Raw genomic sequence first — 17,609 nt, 5'->3', positions numbered from 1 at the left:
GGCAGAATGCTAGGTCAGGAACTAGCTAGCTATTTTTAGGAACAGTGATATAGATTTTTCTTCATCCCTTTTCCAGAAAGCCGACATTAACACACTGTTCCCCAAATCCAGAGATCTTTCAGGGTTAAGATTTCAATGCTGGTGGTGGATCAATGAAAGTTAGGTCATGGCCTAACACAAATGACACTTTCAGGAGCTCTGCCTTTGAACAGAAGAAAAAATTTTCAATTCATCCTCATGTAACTGCCATGAAATAATGCAGTAAAACAATTTAAGAGCTATTTGTACTTGGAGCGACTCAGTAAATCAGACTTCACAAGAGCAAACTGATTAGATGAATCACTGACTCTGCAGATGCATTGGAATAGAATGTCATGTGATTTTATTTTTAAAATGAGAACATTTAAATGAACATGTGCAGACCTAAGTTCCTCAGTAATAACCTCTGTGCAGTTCAGCAGCTTTCCACGTGAATGTTTTTCAGACAGTGAGTAATTCTCCAAGTATTGTGCCCTTAATTGGAGGGGACACTCGGGGGGGCTCATGCTGTGGGTTTTGGAGAGGCTGACAGTCTCTCTAATCCGTGCCAGCAGAGGATGCAGAAGCACTTGCCTGCTGTTGCTGAAGTCCAAGGTTTAGCTATGTGGAATCAGCAGTCCTGTTCGTGCAGGTAACCTATCTGTAGGTGTGATGCTTTGTTAAAGAATGAACTGTAAGCTCTCCCAGACTGACCAAAGTTAATTGTTCTGTGTAACAAAGTGTCATTTCTAGACCCCTTGAGGTAAGCACATACTGATGAATCAGCAGTTGAAATCAAGACTAGACTGATGAGCAGCACTCTTGGAAAGCTCAGCAGTGAGGACAGTCTCTGGGAGAGATTCTGATCTCTAGGATATGCAGAGTGTGAAGATAGATAACTGAGAGATACAAAAAAGGAAGCCAGGGCTTCTGCATTGTCTGGAGAAGATAGCATGCCAGCTGGTTAAGAGAAGAAGCAAAAAAATGTTCCCTTTTTGGTTTGCTGAAAAGAATTTAAGAATCTGAGTTTTTTGAGTTTTTCTCATTTTGGTTTTTTTTTTTTTTTTCCTCCACCCATCTCTTTTATTATCATATAACCTCATTACATGCATTCTGATTAAATTTTTTTTTTCTTTCTTGAGCTAGAGGATGAGGTTTGTGGGCTAGTGGGGTTTACTGGCTATGCTGGTTACTTTGCTTCTAACTGAATTACAGAGCACTTCTTACCCAGGGGTTTGGCAGAGCTGTTTTGAAACTCTGTAAACTGAAGCCTGAACAGAGGCCATGCTAGTCAGCACACATTCCAGGGCATGTCCAGAAGATATCAGGGATAGATTTCATTTCATGTGCCTAAAGGCTAGACTGATAGAAGCCAAAAAGAGCAAGATGATGTTCCTGTTGCAGATGGTAACTTAAAAGGCTGTCTGATGTGTAGCAAGATGCTAGGTTCTGTGCTTGAACCCCATGGGTCACTGTGCAAGTGTCTATTCTGCCCTGTTAGTTTGGTTTGTTGATGGGTTTTGAATTAAATATTTGGCAGAGTACCTGTAGTAATTAACGGTGGACTGTTCTTGGAATTCATTTTTCATTTTGTTCAATAAAAAAACTGCTTCATCAACACAATTTTATTCCACACAGCTGAAAATGTATGAACAACAAGCCACTCCACAAACCCAAACCAGATGTGTATAAGACATTCTGCTTTTCAATGTATGGTAATTCAAATGTTCTGCCTGGAAAAATTACTTTATTGAAACCAATCAGAGGAAAAAATATAATGTTTACAGAGGCAACATTATGTGCTCTTTAAAAGACATAAATGACAATGATTGCTAGAGAGTGTTGTCAGAAATAAAAGCGTCATTTGTTTTAAGATTTACAGTCCACCACCATTAGAGTGAGTTATTTCAAGTCTGTACTTCTTGGAAAAGAAGTTTCTTAAAATACCTTTTATTTTTTTTTTTTAATAGAAGGGAAGAAAGAATATGGATGCAGGTCTTGTAGTAGAAAAGCTTTGCCTCGCAAAATATTACAGAGTACATCATCTTGACTATGTTAAATGAACATAGGTAGCCTTAAAGTATTTTGAGTTAAATCAACTATTTTTTCATTGTAATTTCCTTACAGTATTCTGCATCCTAGTTATTATTTTGGCAAGTTGCTTTTCCAGGTGCTTCCAAAGAGAATGGTTGGAAAACCTTATGTTGTACAAGTATCCTAAAGTGGTTTTGGGGCATAAAGGACAAGAGGTACTCGTGCACACTTACACAGAGCATCTGTCTCTGTCCAAGAGCACGTTGGTTTGAACCTTTTTGTTGGAGGATGTGTGGTTGTTTTTGTATTTTTAAACACAGTTTGTCATTACATTCAACTTGAATTTTTAAAAAAGTCAGACCTGAAGACAGGTTAGAATTATAATTTGAAGTTCTGTGTTGCCTTTTTGGCCTCTGCCTGTCCTCACTTGCTGCACAACTAAGCCAGGTCAAGTATTTTAGAGAGGCAATATGAAATAGCATTATTTATGATCAGAATTCTCATGCTTGCTTTCTTCAAAAGGTGAGTGATAGTACATGTCTTCAGGATATTTTCTTCTTGACATATTTCATTTAAATTTCATATTGAAGACATGGGTCCTTGGAGGTTTTCTAGGTTTCTCAAGACAAAGCCTTGAGCAACTCAATCTAAATTCAGTGCTTGACCCAGCTTTGAGAAGGATGCTGCACTAGCTAACCTTTCAAGGTTCCTTCCAACTTGGATTCTGTCACTTTGTGATTTGGAATGAGAAATAGCTGATTCATTATAGTCGCACTTTATAAGCCGCTGACTACATCCGAGTCTTGTTTTTTGGGTGTACATCCTCATTTGTGAAAACTTTGGTAAAAAACAAAAATTAAATTTGAGACAGTGGATGTAGAATGGTTCAAGTGTACTTGGTTTATTTCCTGGCTCTGCTTTAAACAGTGTGTGTCCCATCCAGTGGATCACTTTGTTTCTCTGTGGCTTGCTTGTATTTCTGTTAAAGGTTAATAATTTTAACCTTTAATTTGTTTTAGATTACTTTTTTTCAGGACAAGTATTTTTTTGTCTCATGTACTTTCTTGAAGAAAGGAAAAAAAGCCCCAGACAGCTACTTTTGTTGTGATTTCATATTACTTGTGCTGGGGGTTGCCAGATGCCACTGTCAGTGCTGTGCCTGTTCAAAAGTGATCCTGTTGGGAGCAAAGAGAGTGCTTTTGGAAAACTGCTCTTCAAATATAGGGTGCACTTTCTTCTCCCCCACCTCTGCTTTGTGGGGTTTTTTCTATGCCTTTGGGATGGCAGAAGATTAGTTTTGAGTTGGAGAGACAGAAGCCTCTGTAAAAGGTGTGTTCAAAGATGATATTCTATCTTTACCATTTTGAAGGGTTTCCCTAGAAATGGGGCAAAGTGAAGATGGAGAAGGCAGAAAAATGATGGTATTTATATTCATGCTTTTCTGAATGGACTTGGGCTGAATAGTGGGATTTTTTTCTCTTTATGTTTTCCATTCCTTTCATAGTCCTGTAGTGTATCAGTCATGAGGCCAAAGAGCTGTTGTGATACAGAGATTTATTCAAGATGCTTTTCCCCCACTGAATATCTAATGAAACTTACATCTAGTGGAATAAAACTTTCTGTAGTGTTAATCTAGGGGAGGTTTGCATCCTCTGCTTAAACTGGAGCAAGTTGAGAATCTTAACTGCTATCAACAGTGTTTTATAAGTTTTGCTTGAATATGATACTTTAGATCATAGTAAATAAACACAGAATATTCTATCTGTGACAAACAGTGGATCTTAAAATGTTTCATATCATTAAAAAGATTTAAGATCAGTAACTAATGTGCTGAAGCCTTTAACATCCCATGTTTATTGCTGGGTTTGAAAATAACGAAGTAGCTCTACTGTTTCTTCCAGTACCTCTGTCAAAGTGAACTCAGAGTTGCTGAAATACCAATGTCACCAGGGTTACCCAAAGCTCCAGGGGGAGGGAGCTGCTGTATCTTGGAGTTTTACGATACTTGCTGAAGCACAGAATAATTTTTTAGTCTTTTTCATGTTATAGCTTCTCCCCAGATAAAACTGAGATGAGATGCCAAAGTTGTTTACTACCAATCCACACCATAAATCTTTCACCAAACAACTGATAGATTTATAAACAAGCAAGCCAGAGTGCATCTACATAGCCACGTGCATGCATACATATACAGGACTGCATTTTGATTTAAAACCAGGTGAATGATGAGATTATCAGATTAATGACATCATCTTCTCAAGCACAAATCCTGCACATAACCATCAGAAGTTATCCCTGGTGGAGCCTGCCTGGTTCCATGAAAAATCAGACACAGACAGGAGCACTCACCAGCCTACATTTTTTCACTGCTGCCAACAACCCATGCATATTATTAGCTCTGGCCTCTGTCCTGGTGAAACTAAACAGTGTTTGTGCATGTACAGACTCCTGTACACCATAATTATATGAGGAAGAGACTCAGTAATGAACATAAAGCAATGAAGTATATCTGCAAAATTAGACACCCAGTTCAGAATGGGATTGGGAAGTGCATGTCTGTCAACAAGCCTAGATCAAAGCAGTGTGGAAATAGTGGAATTAAAAGCTGAGGAGGGGGTGAACTTTATAAGTCCTTTTGTGGGTCTGCAGGAAAAAAAGGGGGCATGGGGGGAAGTTGTTGTTTGTTTTGGTGTTGTTATTTTTCTCAAAATCATTGCTATGTCATAATTACGAACACTGTACTAAAAGCCTAGATGTTTGCAATGACTGCATATCTAATTCTTCAGCCATAAAGCCTTCATTTGAAGCCATCTGTAAGGCAACTTGAATAACAATCAGAGAGGAAGATTGCCTTAGTAGTTCTGTAGTTTGTGACCCTTTACATGGTGTGTTTTTCCTTAAAACTCGGGAGACAAATTTCCTAGGAGTAAATCTCAATTTCCTGCATTTTGTGAAGCACTCTGCATAGCTCTGATGCTAGAGAAATAATATCAAATATAGCTCAGAGCAATATGGAGAATATTAACATCCACGAAGTGATACTTCTAACTGTTCCTGGTTTTAGGGCAGATATTGTCCTGGTTTTTGCTATACTCTGATTTTTAGGATAGCTCAGAACACTAAACCCTCAGCCCTTGAAAGCTCTTCCTATGCAAAATGTGTCCCAGATATGAAAACTGAAAAAAATTACAGATCCTCAGATTTCTTCTGGCATTTCAAGAAATATTCAAAATGCACAGCTTTTGAAATAATGCCATAATCTGAATTGCTTCCTGATGTGCTCCCAGTGTGTTCATCCGTCTAATTCTGTGAAGAGATGGGAGGGTCCCACTCTCTGTACATTCTGCCTCCAGTGCTGAAGAGGGAGGGAACGGAATAGAAGAGATGGTTGCTGGAGTTATAGGCTCTGTGGGGGTGCAGAGAGGGTGGGGCTTCAGGTCTTAATTACAATTCATTAAAAATTAAGCTTTGCCCTGAGAGAGAGATGGATGCGAAGTGTTGAATCCTTCCTGAATCCTAAAATAGGGCAGCAAAAACTTGCACACAAAAGCAAAATCTTCATAGGAGTGAAGTTCAGTTTTTTTCCAAAATGTCATGAACATGGCTGCAGCTGTTGGAAGGCTGAATTTCAACCAAAGTTGAAATGTACAAGCTCTCAGCTGTTTGCCTGGCTGTTCACTCTCCTCAGAAGTCTCACATCTGTTTGATAATTCTGTGATGAAATGAAAGCCTGGGAAAATCACCAGAAGTGGTTACACTGCACTGCTGCACGTGGAAGGGCACTGCAGTCTCTGAATGTGTCAAGTGAGGTTTCTCAGACCCATGGCCTCATGATGCATCTGCAGTTGTGCTGGCATGGAAAAATGCAGCATCAATGATCTATTTTTTCTTCTGAAATAATCATTAGCAGCACTAATTGGTCGTGTTACGGTAATTATGGATACAATACATGGATTTGGGGACATGTATTTGTTTCTTGGAACATCCCAAATATTAGCCCTGTTCAGATATTGATTGAAGCAGCCATGGTGTGTGGAACAGATCTGTGGGCTTGGCTGATACAAGCTGAGAATTTATCCAGCCGTAGTGGATGTCTGAAAGTCCTGATTTGCTTCCACACTGGCTCTTGGTGATTCTGTAAGTTTTTCATTTCTAATAGTCAGTTCAGGTGTGGTACAGATCTCAGTGCTCAAAAGCCACTTCCTTCTGATTCAAACTTTGATATACCATGAAAACATGCCGAGATTTTCAGCAATGTCCATATCTCATGTGTGCTCAGAGACAAGCCTGCAAGCCTTATGATTAAGTGTGTGGCAGGGTGTGCTGCTGCCTTTGTTTGATGCTGAACTCCAGCAGCTCCTCTGCACTGACAAGATGAGCAGAACTGATATGCTCTGTGTCTTGCTTTGCTATCAAGTTGCCACCTCAAACTCTGCATGCAGCGTGTGTGCAAGTAGGGAGTTGGGTAATAAAGACTCAAGATGTCTTTGAAGTCCTTGTCATCTAGTGGGAAGAGAATTAGCTAGCAGAAAGCATCATCTTGCATGTTTGACATTACTAAGGCAGTAGCATAAGAAAATACATAAATCTTGTGAATAACCATGAAGCATACTCAACTGGAGAAAACAGCAAGAAAATAGAGTAGCTGGCAAATGGAGAGATACAAGCTGCCAAAAGGGATGTGAAACATTAATTCTACCATCTCAGGACTGATTTTTTTTTTTTTTTTTTTTTGAGTTATATTTATTTTTAGAGCCACCAGATGCTAACCTTATTGCTTATGCAAACTAGATAGTCTGAAAATTGTTCTAGTTTGTTCTAGCTCACTCCAACCTCCAGTGCCCCACAGAGACTGTTGCAGCAAAAATGAGATCAGCTTTGAGGAAAGAAATTCTGACTCTCTTCTTCTCTTGGATGTGGGTGTATGTCTTTCTTATATGTGCCAGTGCCTATTCAAGGGGGCTGGCATGGGATCTCTTTAAATTACCTTTTCATTTATGAAGATTTTCCCTATGCAAAAGATGGCTAATTCAGCCTAACCATAAAGCCAAAGATTTCCACTTTCTCTGCATGGTAGTGAACTTCTGATCGTGTGCTTTCCCCTGCCCCCAAGTTTTCCATACTTTTGCTCAGATTTTAATTAGGTCCAAACCATCACACATTTTTCACTGCTTTTTAGAGCAGTCAGTCTAAATTTACTGTTGGCAAAAACAAATTGAAAGCTGAAGCAATGTAAAAATAACTCTTTTAAAGGAAAAAAAAATCCCAGATTCAAAATGAATTTCCTTGTAATTTTAATCTAAATGAGTACTTCCAAACCAGGCTTAGATGTTAGGCTTGATGTTGGGGATTTACCCCTTTTTAGGAAGTGATGTCATTAACCTTGGTTTAACATTGATCTAATTTGGAGAAGAAGCAGTGGCATGCTTATACTTCAGTTTAAAGCAAATTAAGTAAAAGGTTCAACTGATTTGTGAAATGAATAGATAAAATATGTAAATTAATACTGGATTATTAACTACATACCTGCTATTTACGAACCTAAAGTACCCCACTGTTTAATGAGCGATACTTCTTCAGCCTTGAGTTCATCCAAGTTACATCCCAGCTATGTAAAAGGTAGTCTTACATAGAGATATCAGGAGATTTTTTGTAATTCTCAGTGTTTTTCCTGAAGGGACCTGTTAGTTGTTTGTATGAGCAGGTTTTTGTTGTGCTTTCTTGATATCCTGAATTTCCAGCATTTTTTTTTTGTTAGTTGTCTTTTTCACTTTCCTTCTCCTGCCTCTTATCTTTTGACCCTTTTACAACCTGCTAGCCTATGTCATTTATATTTGGAGAAATTATGGTTTAGCACCTTATTGATTGATTTATTCTTCCTTTTTTTTTTTTTTTTTTTTTTTTTTTTTTTTTTTTTTTTTTTACTCAGGCTCTTATTCTACTTCCTTTTGTGGTATCCCTGGTCAGAACTTGGACCAATAAAGCAGTCTTTCAGTCTTTGCCCTGGGAAGATTTACTTGGGAGAGCAGTAGGGTAGATTGTAAAGGAAATTATCTTTGTGTTTTCTCAGGAATGGCTAAGAAGCAAATATATCTCAATGTGAGCAGAGAGTTGTGTCTTGGCTCTCCCAGTTAAGCACCGAGTTTGAACCTGGATAAACTGGGTGAACTATTTGTGTCAAGAACCACGTTTGAATCCACTTTACCCATTATTTAGAGCCCCACATATTTAAGTAGATATGTACCTGTTGGTGTGCCCTCGGCAGCATTACATGAGAATAATTTAAAAGGCAACATGACTGGAGAAACAAAGTCAAAAGTTAACCATTCATTGGAAGAGGAGGGAGCAAAATACTGTAAAGAGTATTCCTGCCTGGACTTGTTTCCACAAACCTGAAATGGGATGCTGTTAGAAGTGTTGATTGGTAGTAGGGTTCATCTCCTGTGAATGTCTGCCGATGGTTACTGGAGCATTTTGAAACTAGCTTATCTGATTTATCAGCGGATTCTTTTCTTGGTCTTTTCCACCCTTCCAAGAGTAGCAGTTGTGCTTTCCAGAGGATATTACTAGGATTTTTGCTGCTGCTGCCAAAGATCTTCTGGCACGAAATCACTGTCTGAGTCAGCTTTGTAACATGACAAATTCAGAGGCAGCTGCAGTAGTGATAAGTTTGCTGCCTAGTGGGCAGCTTCTGAGTAGACAATAAATCTCTTACTAGTTATAAAATGTCATTAAAAATGGCCTAACACAATAATGATTGTGAAATACTGTGCTTGTTATTCCGGTTAGCAGGTTGAAAGATGTATAAGTGGTCTAAGTTAGAACAGTTATTCAGTCGTATATAGCAGCTTTAAAAATTAGAAGCCATCAAAAGAGGATAATGTAGGTTCCCTGTTATCTTTTCTCACCCAATTGTTAATTGCTCATATTGTATTCTCATATTTCGGTGATCACATCTGTTGCTTGTATATATGTTTTTCTTTAATGTGGTGGCACTAGAGCAGTGTATATTATGCATTTTCCAGTGGAGAGATTTTACAATGGAATTAAGCTGCCATTGGAGATGCTCAGTGTTGCATTTCCAGAACTGGACTTTTGTGGTTGTTGTTTTGTAGTTCTATTAATGCTGCAGTTTATGAGTTAAACTACTGGTTTAATTGGCTTTTTCTTTCCTGTACGAGTGTCTTCAGTCAACCAGAGCCTGCAGTCCTACTTTTTATGTCTAATTATGTTCCATTTCTGTGCCCCAGCCTGCATTTAATTTGCACAGAAGTGGAAATGAAGTTGTCAGTGACATCTCACAATGACTCTCCTCCCCCTTACTTGAGCTATATCAGATGCCAACACTGCTGATTTGTTGAACCAAGCTGTTTTGTTTAGCAGTGCAAAGCTGACTGCTTTGCGACCATCAAACTGGTACAGTGAGAACGAAGTGCTTGTGATGTTGCCCAAATTTCTCATGGGTAAAGGTAGGAGATATTTCAGTTTCAATTATGTATTGACTTAATCTGGGTAATGCAACTTCAGCATGTGAAATTTCATGTACTCTGCTAGCTAACGCTGGTAGATAACCTAGGTTAACATGGATTTGATTTGATTCAGGAGTGTAGGAAAGCAAAGGAATACTTCTGTTTTCTATTTCAAGGCTAGTTTTGTTGCAAGGGGAATGCTACAATTGTGCTTAGTCTGCATTAGCTAAATCAATTAATTGCAGAATGGAGAGTACTGAAGGGTGAAAATGCATCTTAAAGCTTCTCAGAGCAAGAGGAAAAGCTGCTACAGATGTTTCATTCTTCTCTTTTCCTAATGTGAAATAGGGGAAAATTGCAAATATCATGTTTATATTATCACAGTGCAAATTTGTTGATGCTATTTTAACATCGCCTTTATCCTTTTTGACTTTCAAGTAGTGGTGGCTTTGTTCTGTCGTGCTGTTTTTGTTGTAACTTGAAGTGTGAAGGAAGATTGAGATATGTGTAGCATTGCATTTACACTGCTAGAAGCCCACCCTGCAGACCTCGTAAGTTTGTGCAACATTGGAGGTGAAAACTGACCATTGAATTTATTTATCCTGCAATTACATTGCTTTCTCAGGTACATAAACTTAGAGGGTTGGTAGGTTTTTCTGCATTGCTTTGGCTGGCTTGTTTTTTTTTTTTTTTGTTTTTGTTTTGTTTTTTTTTTTTTTTTTTTGTAAGCTCTAATTTAAAAGAATATATCATAATTTTCCTTAAAAAAAAGTTTAAAGATGGGAAGGCAAAGCATAAGACCTACAATGTCTGTTTAGTCAATAATGAATAGAAAATTAACCTGAGTGTTTTTGAGAACTTTTAAATTCTAGTTAGTCTTAGTTCTCAGGGATGTATTTTTTCTTCATGATGTTCAGTGGAGTTAAGTAATTACTGGAATGTTTTTAATCATAGCTTTCACAACTATTTTGTTGAAGGATGCACGGTACAGTCACTCAAAAATGATTAATGATGAATGCTGTGATGACCAGAAATACCCATACCCCAAAAAGCTCTGGCAGCTGGAATTGCTGGTGAGATGCACCTCAGGGTGCCACTGTGATCCCTCAGGTGCTTGGCAGTGAAAGAGAAGTTCTGTGTCTGATGATAACCAGAACTCAGCAGCAGTCAGTGCTGTTTGGCCTTGATGTGTGTATGCAATGCTATAGACTCTGTGTATGCAACAGGGAGGGAATTATTAGAAAAGGAGTAGATGGTGGGGTGTTTGTTTTTATTTTTTTTTTAAATAAGTTATTGAATAAATGCAGATGCTAAGGCTTGATTGCATTGTGTGCTTCTGGTGCTCAGGTCTCAGAAGGAGCTGGAAGAACTTGAAAGACATAGACAAGAGGGACAATAATTTACTCATTTACTAGCTTGCTGTCACTGTTAAAAGACTGAGTTATATGTACTCTTTTGATGGTTGTGAAAGGATGTGATTGTTAAATGTGGAAGTCAAATAGGTTAGACTTCCTTTTGGTGTTAATTAAGTTTCTGATGCCTCATAATCTTCTTGGTAGCATTATATAAAATAGCTGTGTGCATGTTTCCCCTTACCTGCCAGTGAGCCATGCTCTAAACCACCTCCACCATAGGAAGAAAATACATATTAACATTCAATTTAACACTAAAATTAATGAATTAAATGCACTGAAATGGGAAATGCAGATTTTAACTAATATTTACATCTCCTGAAACTCAAAAATCAAGCACTTAGTTGATCACACGTGAGACGCTGTGATACTTTGCTCAGGATGAGTATGGTGACAGGCTATAAAATTAGAACTGTAGAGCACATTGGATGTAGGAGCATTTGTGTGCTTCCAAATGCAACTTTACAATGTTGTGGCTTGTGGAGACTGAGGTGAAAAACAGGAGCCCCACCAGAATATTGCTTGTAGTGGTGCTGGTCCCAAGAGAAATTTCAGAGTGCATTATACTCTGTCTTCATGAAAACATCTTTTCTTATTGTCCCAAACTACATATCTTCTCTTCCCTTTGCTCCTTGCTTCACCATTAATGAGAATATGTATACTAGTTTATTGCACTAAGGTGTAAATTCTTTAATAATAAGTAGCTGGCCAAGAGGTTTCAATTTTTAAACTCTTGTACCAACATAATAGTCTCAGTTGCAGGGAATTTAGCAGAAAAATCTCTTTCGCTTAGTAGGCAATGGCTTAGATTTGTATCATGGATGTTGAACTCATAATTTTGTGTTAAATTGAAGATCAGAGGGGGATGCAACTAAACTGATTTGAATATGAGCCAAAGGCCAAGGATTCATGAAATAGAAAAAATCATGTTTATATTATTCTGTGAAATATTGCAGAATATGTGCACGCATTTTAGATATACCTTTGACATCTCTGGTCAAACTGACCCCAACTTGAGTTTTCTTGACTGCAGTCTGATTTCTGAAGCTGTGGTGGCCCACTGAGAGCCTCATTATCCAGCTCTTCCTTAGCACAGTTGACTGACTCTTGGCTGTGCTGAAGCAGTGTGTGTGTAAATTAAAAAGCTATATGTGATTTACCTAATTAATGGCACTGGAAATTTCTGGCCAATAAAGCTGAGCAGTTTGTTGTGTGCTGGTAGTAAAGACAAGGGGATTTGCAGTGTGTGAACTTCTGGCAGCGCCACATCGAAACCAGCTGGAAATTTGTTCTCCTTACCTGAGAAAAAGAGAAATCTTCTGAGGTGATCCATACACAAGGACAGAGCAGTGCAGATTGAGGGAACTGTTGCAAAGACACTTTACCTTGTCATGCCCATCCGCTTTCTGTTCTGGAAGACTGAATTAAAAGAAATAAAGTGAGGAAATGAGATTTAAAAAATAAAGCATAATTTAGAATATATGGGTTTCTTTGTGAAAGGAAATGTGGAGAGTAATGTTAATGATTCATAGCCTGACTTTGCATGTCCACACAACAAGAATGTCAGAATTCTAAATGAAGTAATGAATAAATTTTAGATTGCATGCCTTGGAAATATGCAGAAGCGTAAAGTTAAAATAGCTTTTCTTATTTCCCTTGTTTCTAGTCAATGTATTGTTTGACCTATTTCAATTCCTTGGAGAAAGAGCATCACTGCCAGTCAAACAACCTACTCATGTCTTCTTGATAATTAGTATTTTTACTTTAAAATGTGAAGTATTTCCCCATATAACTAGAAGAATTCTTTCATTCCATTAGGTATTTCCCTCTATACCTACAGTAGCTTGGCGGTGACTGTAAGAAGTGATTTATTAAATGTTGGAAACACTGTTCTGGGTAGTTCCTGTACAACTTTAAGGAAATGGTAAATTATGCAGAAAAATAATAAACCTTAGAACATAGATGAGGCCAGTGCCCCTGCCCTCTGGAGCCATTGGCCTCTGTTATCCCTTTGCTGTTGCTTGCCATGAAAATGCATAAAATCACATAATACTCTGTTTCCAGAAGAATTTTCCTACACCACAATGTGGAAAGATGTGCAAATACAGATTGTTCCATATCTGTAGTTGGAAAAGTGTTGCTGCCCAGCAATGACACCTGCCAGCTGCCATTAGCCATGAGACTTCTTCTATCAATTCTAGCATTTCTTTCTTTAACAGGAGCTGGGCAAGCTAAAGTCCCTGTATATTCCAAACAGAAATATTTGCCTTCCAGATCTAAGGTTTCTGTCATTCCCTTTCTCTCCTCTGGTCTTTGCATCTAAACTCCCACCCCCACACAAAGTTTCACAGGCAGAGGGAGAAAGAAGACAGCTGTGATATAAGAAGTTAAAAAATTTGGGGGACTGTTAATTGGGTCTTTTACTACATGTAGCAATAATTGTAACACCAATTTTATACTTGTGTTGTAGCAGTATTGAATTATTTAGGTCATTTAGTTATTTGTATTTTCTTCTTGATTTGATTCACTAGATTTCATGTGAGGTGGATTTTGTTGTTTTTTTTTTTTTTTTTTTTAATTTCAGAGCGCTGGTGACTGCAGATACCACAGATGTGTGCTACATCTGCTTTCTTCTAGCATCTTTTAACTGACACAGTTTTCTGGTTTGGGGTGTCCCTCTTATGTTTTGCTTGCAACTCTTGAAGTCTATATTTTATTATTTTTGAAATTTATTTACTAATTTGCTTTTATGCTCTAAATTTAACATTATTTCAGTTTCTCCATCTATTGGAGATTATTTCCTAGAGCTATTTGCACATCCTCGAGAGGGTGTCCCTTTTTGGTGTAGTGATGCCATCCAAAAGTCTCAAGGGCTTTTGGAGTCTCCAGAGATGTCAATATGCTGGGATGGGTGGGACTTCTGGCACAATCTCTAATATGCTGTTTTTTCTCTGATTTCCTCTATTAGCTTCTTTAGATCAATTAAGAAGTCCTACTGAAGAATAACTGAATGCATTTGATGGATAAAAGCACTCCACACCTAGAGAGCCCATCAGAACTGTCATAACTCAGTTTCAGAGTAATTCTTCACTTTGAACACTAAAACCTAACTTCTAACCTAACACTAACACCGAACTTCTGGCCCTTTGTGTCTCACAGGACTCTCTCCTGAGTCATTTCCCATTTGTTCAGCTTTCCCTGGTTTCAGTTTGAGCAGCACAGGAGAATGCAGGCTCTGATGTACAAATTGCCCATACAGAGATGAATTTCAGTGGTGTTTAGGGTTCAGTATTTAAGTTCTGACAGATGTGATCAGATATTACATTTCAAGGTGATACTGGCATTATTTCCTTTTCTGCTTTGGAGTTTGTTGTGACAAAGCATTAGATGGGTATATTTTTGTCCATTCTTTTTAGAACTAGTGCTTGATTAGTTTGATTTTTTTTTTTTTAAATCATGAAAGTAAAGGGATTATTTTATATTTCAGTGTTTTTTGGATCAAGTAAGTAACACATGATATTTGCTAATTACACACTAGCAACTTAAAAATGCTTCCATATGTTTTTCATGATATGCATTAGTACTTGTGTATAGTGATTTCAAACTGCAAAAACATTTAGAAAATATGAACAATAAGGTCACAATTAATTTAGGACTTGCTGACAAGGGAGCTCATGTGGTTTTTGGAGAGATGACTGTCTGTAATAAGTTGTTCTGGAGGTGTTCTGTGTTGTCTCTGCAGTTGTGCAGGTGATGCTGTGCTCTGGTGAGATGGGAGGAAAGCAGTCTGTGAGGATGTGCTGATTTGTACTGACAGGGAGATGTTTCAGAGGAATGTGCTGGTTAAGTTAATATCACATGAGCTTTCTTATGTAATCCTCACAATGAAATGCAATGGGAAGACACGGCGCTGCCTCTGATAACAATTGCAGCTCCCCCCCGTCTGGCTGGGAAGCCAACACCTGTAAATGACATTGTTTTGATGCACTGGCTGCGTTTTCAGTTTGTTGCTAAATTATACTGATTTGTTCATTTGAATCTGAAGGATAATAGAAAATCTCCAACGAGTCCCATATCTGTAGCACAGTTTTGTTTTATATCATGATGCAATCAAAGCTTCAAGAGTGTTATTGGATTAAATACAATTTTCCCTGGCACAAAAATGGCTAAGGGGTAGCTTCTTGAATGATCGACATCCAGAACTCTATTGCTTGTTTATACAAAACTGCCTCTCTAAATGCAAAAAAAAAATACTTTTCCTATTTTTAAATAAGCTTTTGGCTTTAAAAATATATAAATATATGCAAAGGCGTTCAAGTAAGTTCAGAACAAGAAGTGTGTTATTATTTTAAAAACATGACATTTTCTTTTTTATTTTTTTTAATTTTTAATTTTCATCATTTCTTACTAGAATTTTTAAATTTAATTATTGCATGGCTAAGACCAGCTAGTGTTCAGGTAGCACTGATAAAGCAAAATTTCTGCATTAAAAATGGCGATGTCTAGAATGTTTTCTTTGCAAATATCAACAACTTAAGAAAGCGCTACCATCAGCTGAGGCTAAATCAAAAATAAGCACGAAATATTTATGATTTCCCTTTCTTCTGCCTTAATGAATATCTTCCTAGGACTTGGTATTTTCTTCCCCTACCCACCTCTTGTTTGCCAGGGGCAGAAAAGGGACTCTCTCACATCTGAGAAGGAAGGAGTTTTTTTCCAATGGGGGGAATCATGGTGGCCAGAGGGTCTGACCTCCCTGTTTGTCATTGTCCTGGGCTTGGTGAGCATTTCACATGTAGATCATTGTACATTTTGTTATCAGTACTGTTGCTGTTACTATTCCCTTTCTTTTCTGCTTACTATTTCCAGTAAATTGAACTTATCTCGACCTGTGATCTTTGCCTTTTGTGTTTCTAAGGGAAGAGGGAATAGGGGAAGCTCTAAACAGGGAACTAACCTTCCTAAACCATCTAAAAGCACAGGAATAAAAATTTTAGGTTCTTTGATTTTTAAGATTCAGTAAGTGAATAAACAAAATCACGTCTAAACTATTCTGTGTGTAAGTTTCATTCTTTGTGCAAGATTTTTCTAGTTAGGGATACCACAGATAATTCTGAGATATCAGGAGAGAAGCACTAGATGACCCTGTAGGAACTTCAGGGAACCCTGCTTATTGTAAATCATTGTAAATACATTGCCATTTACTTCACCAAACACAAATTTTAACTCCCTGTGTGCTATTAACTGACTTTTTATGCTGCCTTCTTTGTAGAATGCAGTAGTGCTACAGGAATATATTGTTAAAAATGTTGGGGTTTCTTAAGAAGGTATTTTTTTGATAACTAGAGTTATATTTTCAGAGGCAATTAAGTTGCCTGTATCTGGCTTATTTTTTGCAGTGCGTTTAGAAAAGGGATCAGGGATTTAAAATAATCATCTTTCTTTTTTGGTGCCTCAGTAAGTAATAGTTCTCTGGGAAAAGATCAGTTATAAATGGATAAAAAGATAAAGGAAAAACCAGTTTGCATGTTGATACTGAATCTGTAAAGCTGGCAATACCCAGTGGTAGTCAAAATATGCAGCATTTTTAAAAAGTCCTTTAGTGTGTGAGCTCTGGTCTTAAAACGAACCCTGTCTTAATATTCCTTGGTGGAAATGCACCAAGCATTTGCCTTACGTGTGTTATTGACTCTGTAGCTGCAGAGTTTGGGTGCCTGCCTGCTAGTTCACAAAAGTTACACAAGGCCTTTCAATCTCTTGCTCTCCTGGGTCATTTTTCTCCCTACAGCAGGTTATGTCTGCCTGGGAAAAATGTTTGCAGCGAGAGGGCCAGGGAGTGTGAGTATCATTTACAGCTAGCATAGGAAAGTTGCTTTGTTGGAGATGTAACCAGTAAAATTTATTTCTGAAGATGGAATGCTGCAGGACAGATGTGATGGATGGGAATGGCTGCTGCTGCAATCAGTGCAGAAGCAGCTGCCCTGAATGCTGCTGTTTCCCAGGATATTTTAAATCTTGCATTCTTTCTTTTCTTGCATTTTTCCCTGGCAGTTACAGATTTATCAGAACCAGGGCATAGTATTGGAAACACTGAAAGTGGTAGCCTTGAAGGAGCAAATAGCATTTCTAGTAACCGTATCATGCCTTGAAGATCACTCAAAAGTCAGCTGTAGTGAGCCATCCTCTACTGGAATAAATACAATGACATGTTTTAATGAGACAAGAATACAACTTCACTAACACTTTTTTAGACTGTTTTAGACCTAAACAAAATAAAATAATATCTGTAAACTTTCGAAGGATTTTTTGAACAGTCTCAAAGACTGAATGTTTGTAGAAACGAACTCTATGTTTATAAAAGATCTTGAAATGTGAATGAAATTCTGGTTCATTTGATTACACAGTGGTAACTGAAGGTTGGCAATGATATATCAATTCTTGGAGTATAGGAATCATGCGTAAGCCTTTGCTGATACAGTAAGGCAAGAAAAATAAGAACAAGAATGCCTAGAATTTTTTTTATTCCAACTTGGTTGGAAAGCTTCCAGCAGAAATCAAGATCTCCTGCTGCTTTTGCATGAAACACCTGGACACATGGCAATTAAAAACATGAAAAAACACCTTAAGGAATACACACTGAATTCAGGGGACATCTGAATGCTTAATAGAGATTCCC

General features: G+C 37.8%; 1 protein-coding gene across 5 annotated transcripts in view; it reads left to right on the top strand.

Moving 5' to 3' along the window:
• Window positions 1-17,609, top strand: part of NRG3 (neuregulin 3) — a 343,618-nt gene that overhangs the window by 123,060 nt on the left and 202,949 nt on the right. Inside the window, exon 1 of one of the 5 annotated variants that reach the window (XM_068197293.1) lies at window positions 5,741-5,856. The exons of the other annotated variants lie outside the window; for them this stretch is intronic. Coding sequence (XP_068053394.1) covers window positions 5,775-5,856 — 82 coding nt within the window. The 5' untranslated portion in view covers window positions 5,741-5,774. Of the gene's footprint in view, window positions 1-5,740; window positions 5,857-17,609 lie in introns of those variants that run through there. 5 annotated transcript variants of the gene reach the window in all.

This window comes from Anomalospiza imberbis, chromosome 8 (assembly GCF_031753505.1).
Source record: "Anomalospiza imberbis isolate Cuckoo-Finch-1a 21T00152 chromosome 8, ASM3175350v1, whole genome shotgun sequence".
Lineage (NCBI taxonomy): Eukaryota > Metazoa > Chordata > Aves > Passeriformes > Viduidae > Anomalospiza > Anomalospiza imberbis.
This window is presented reverse-complemented; position numbering and strand designations above follow the sequence as displayed.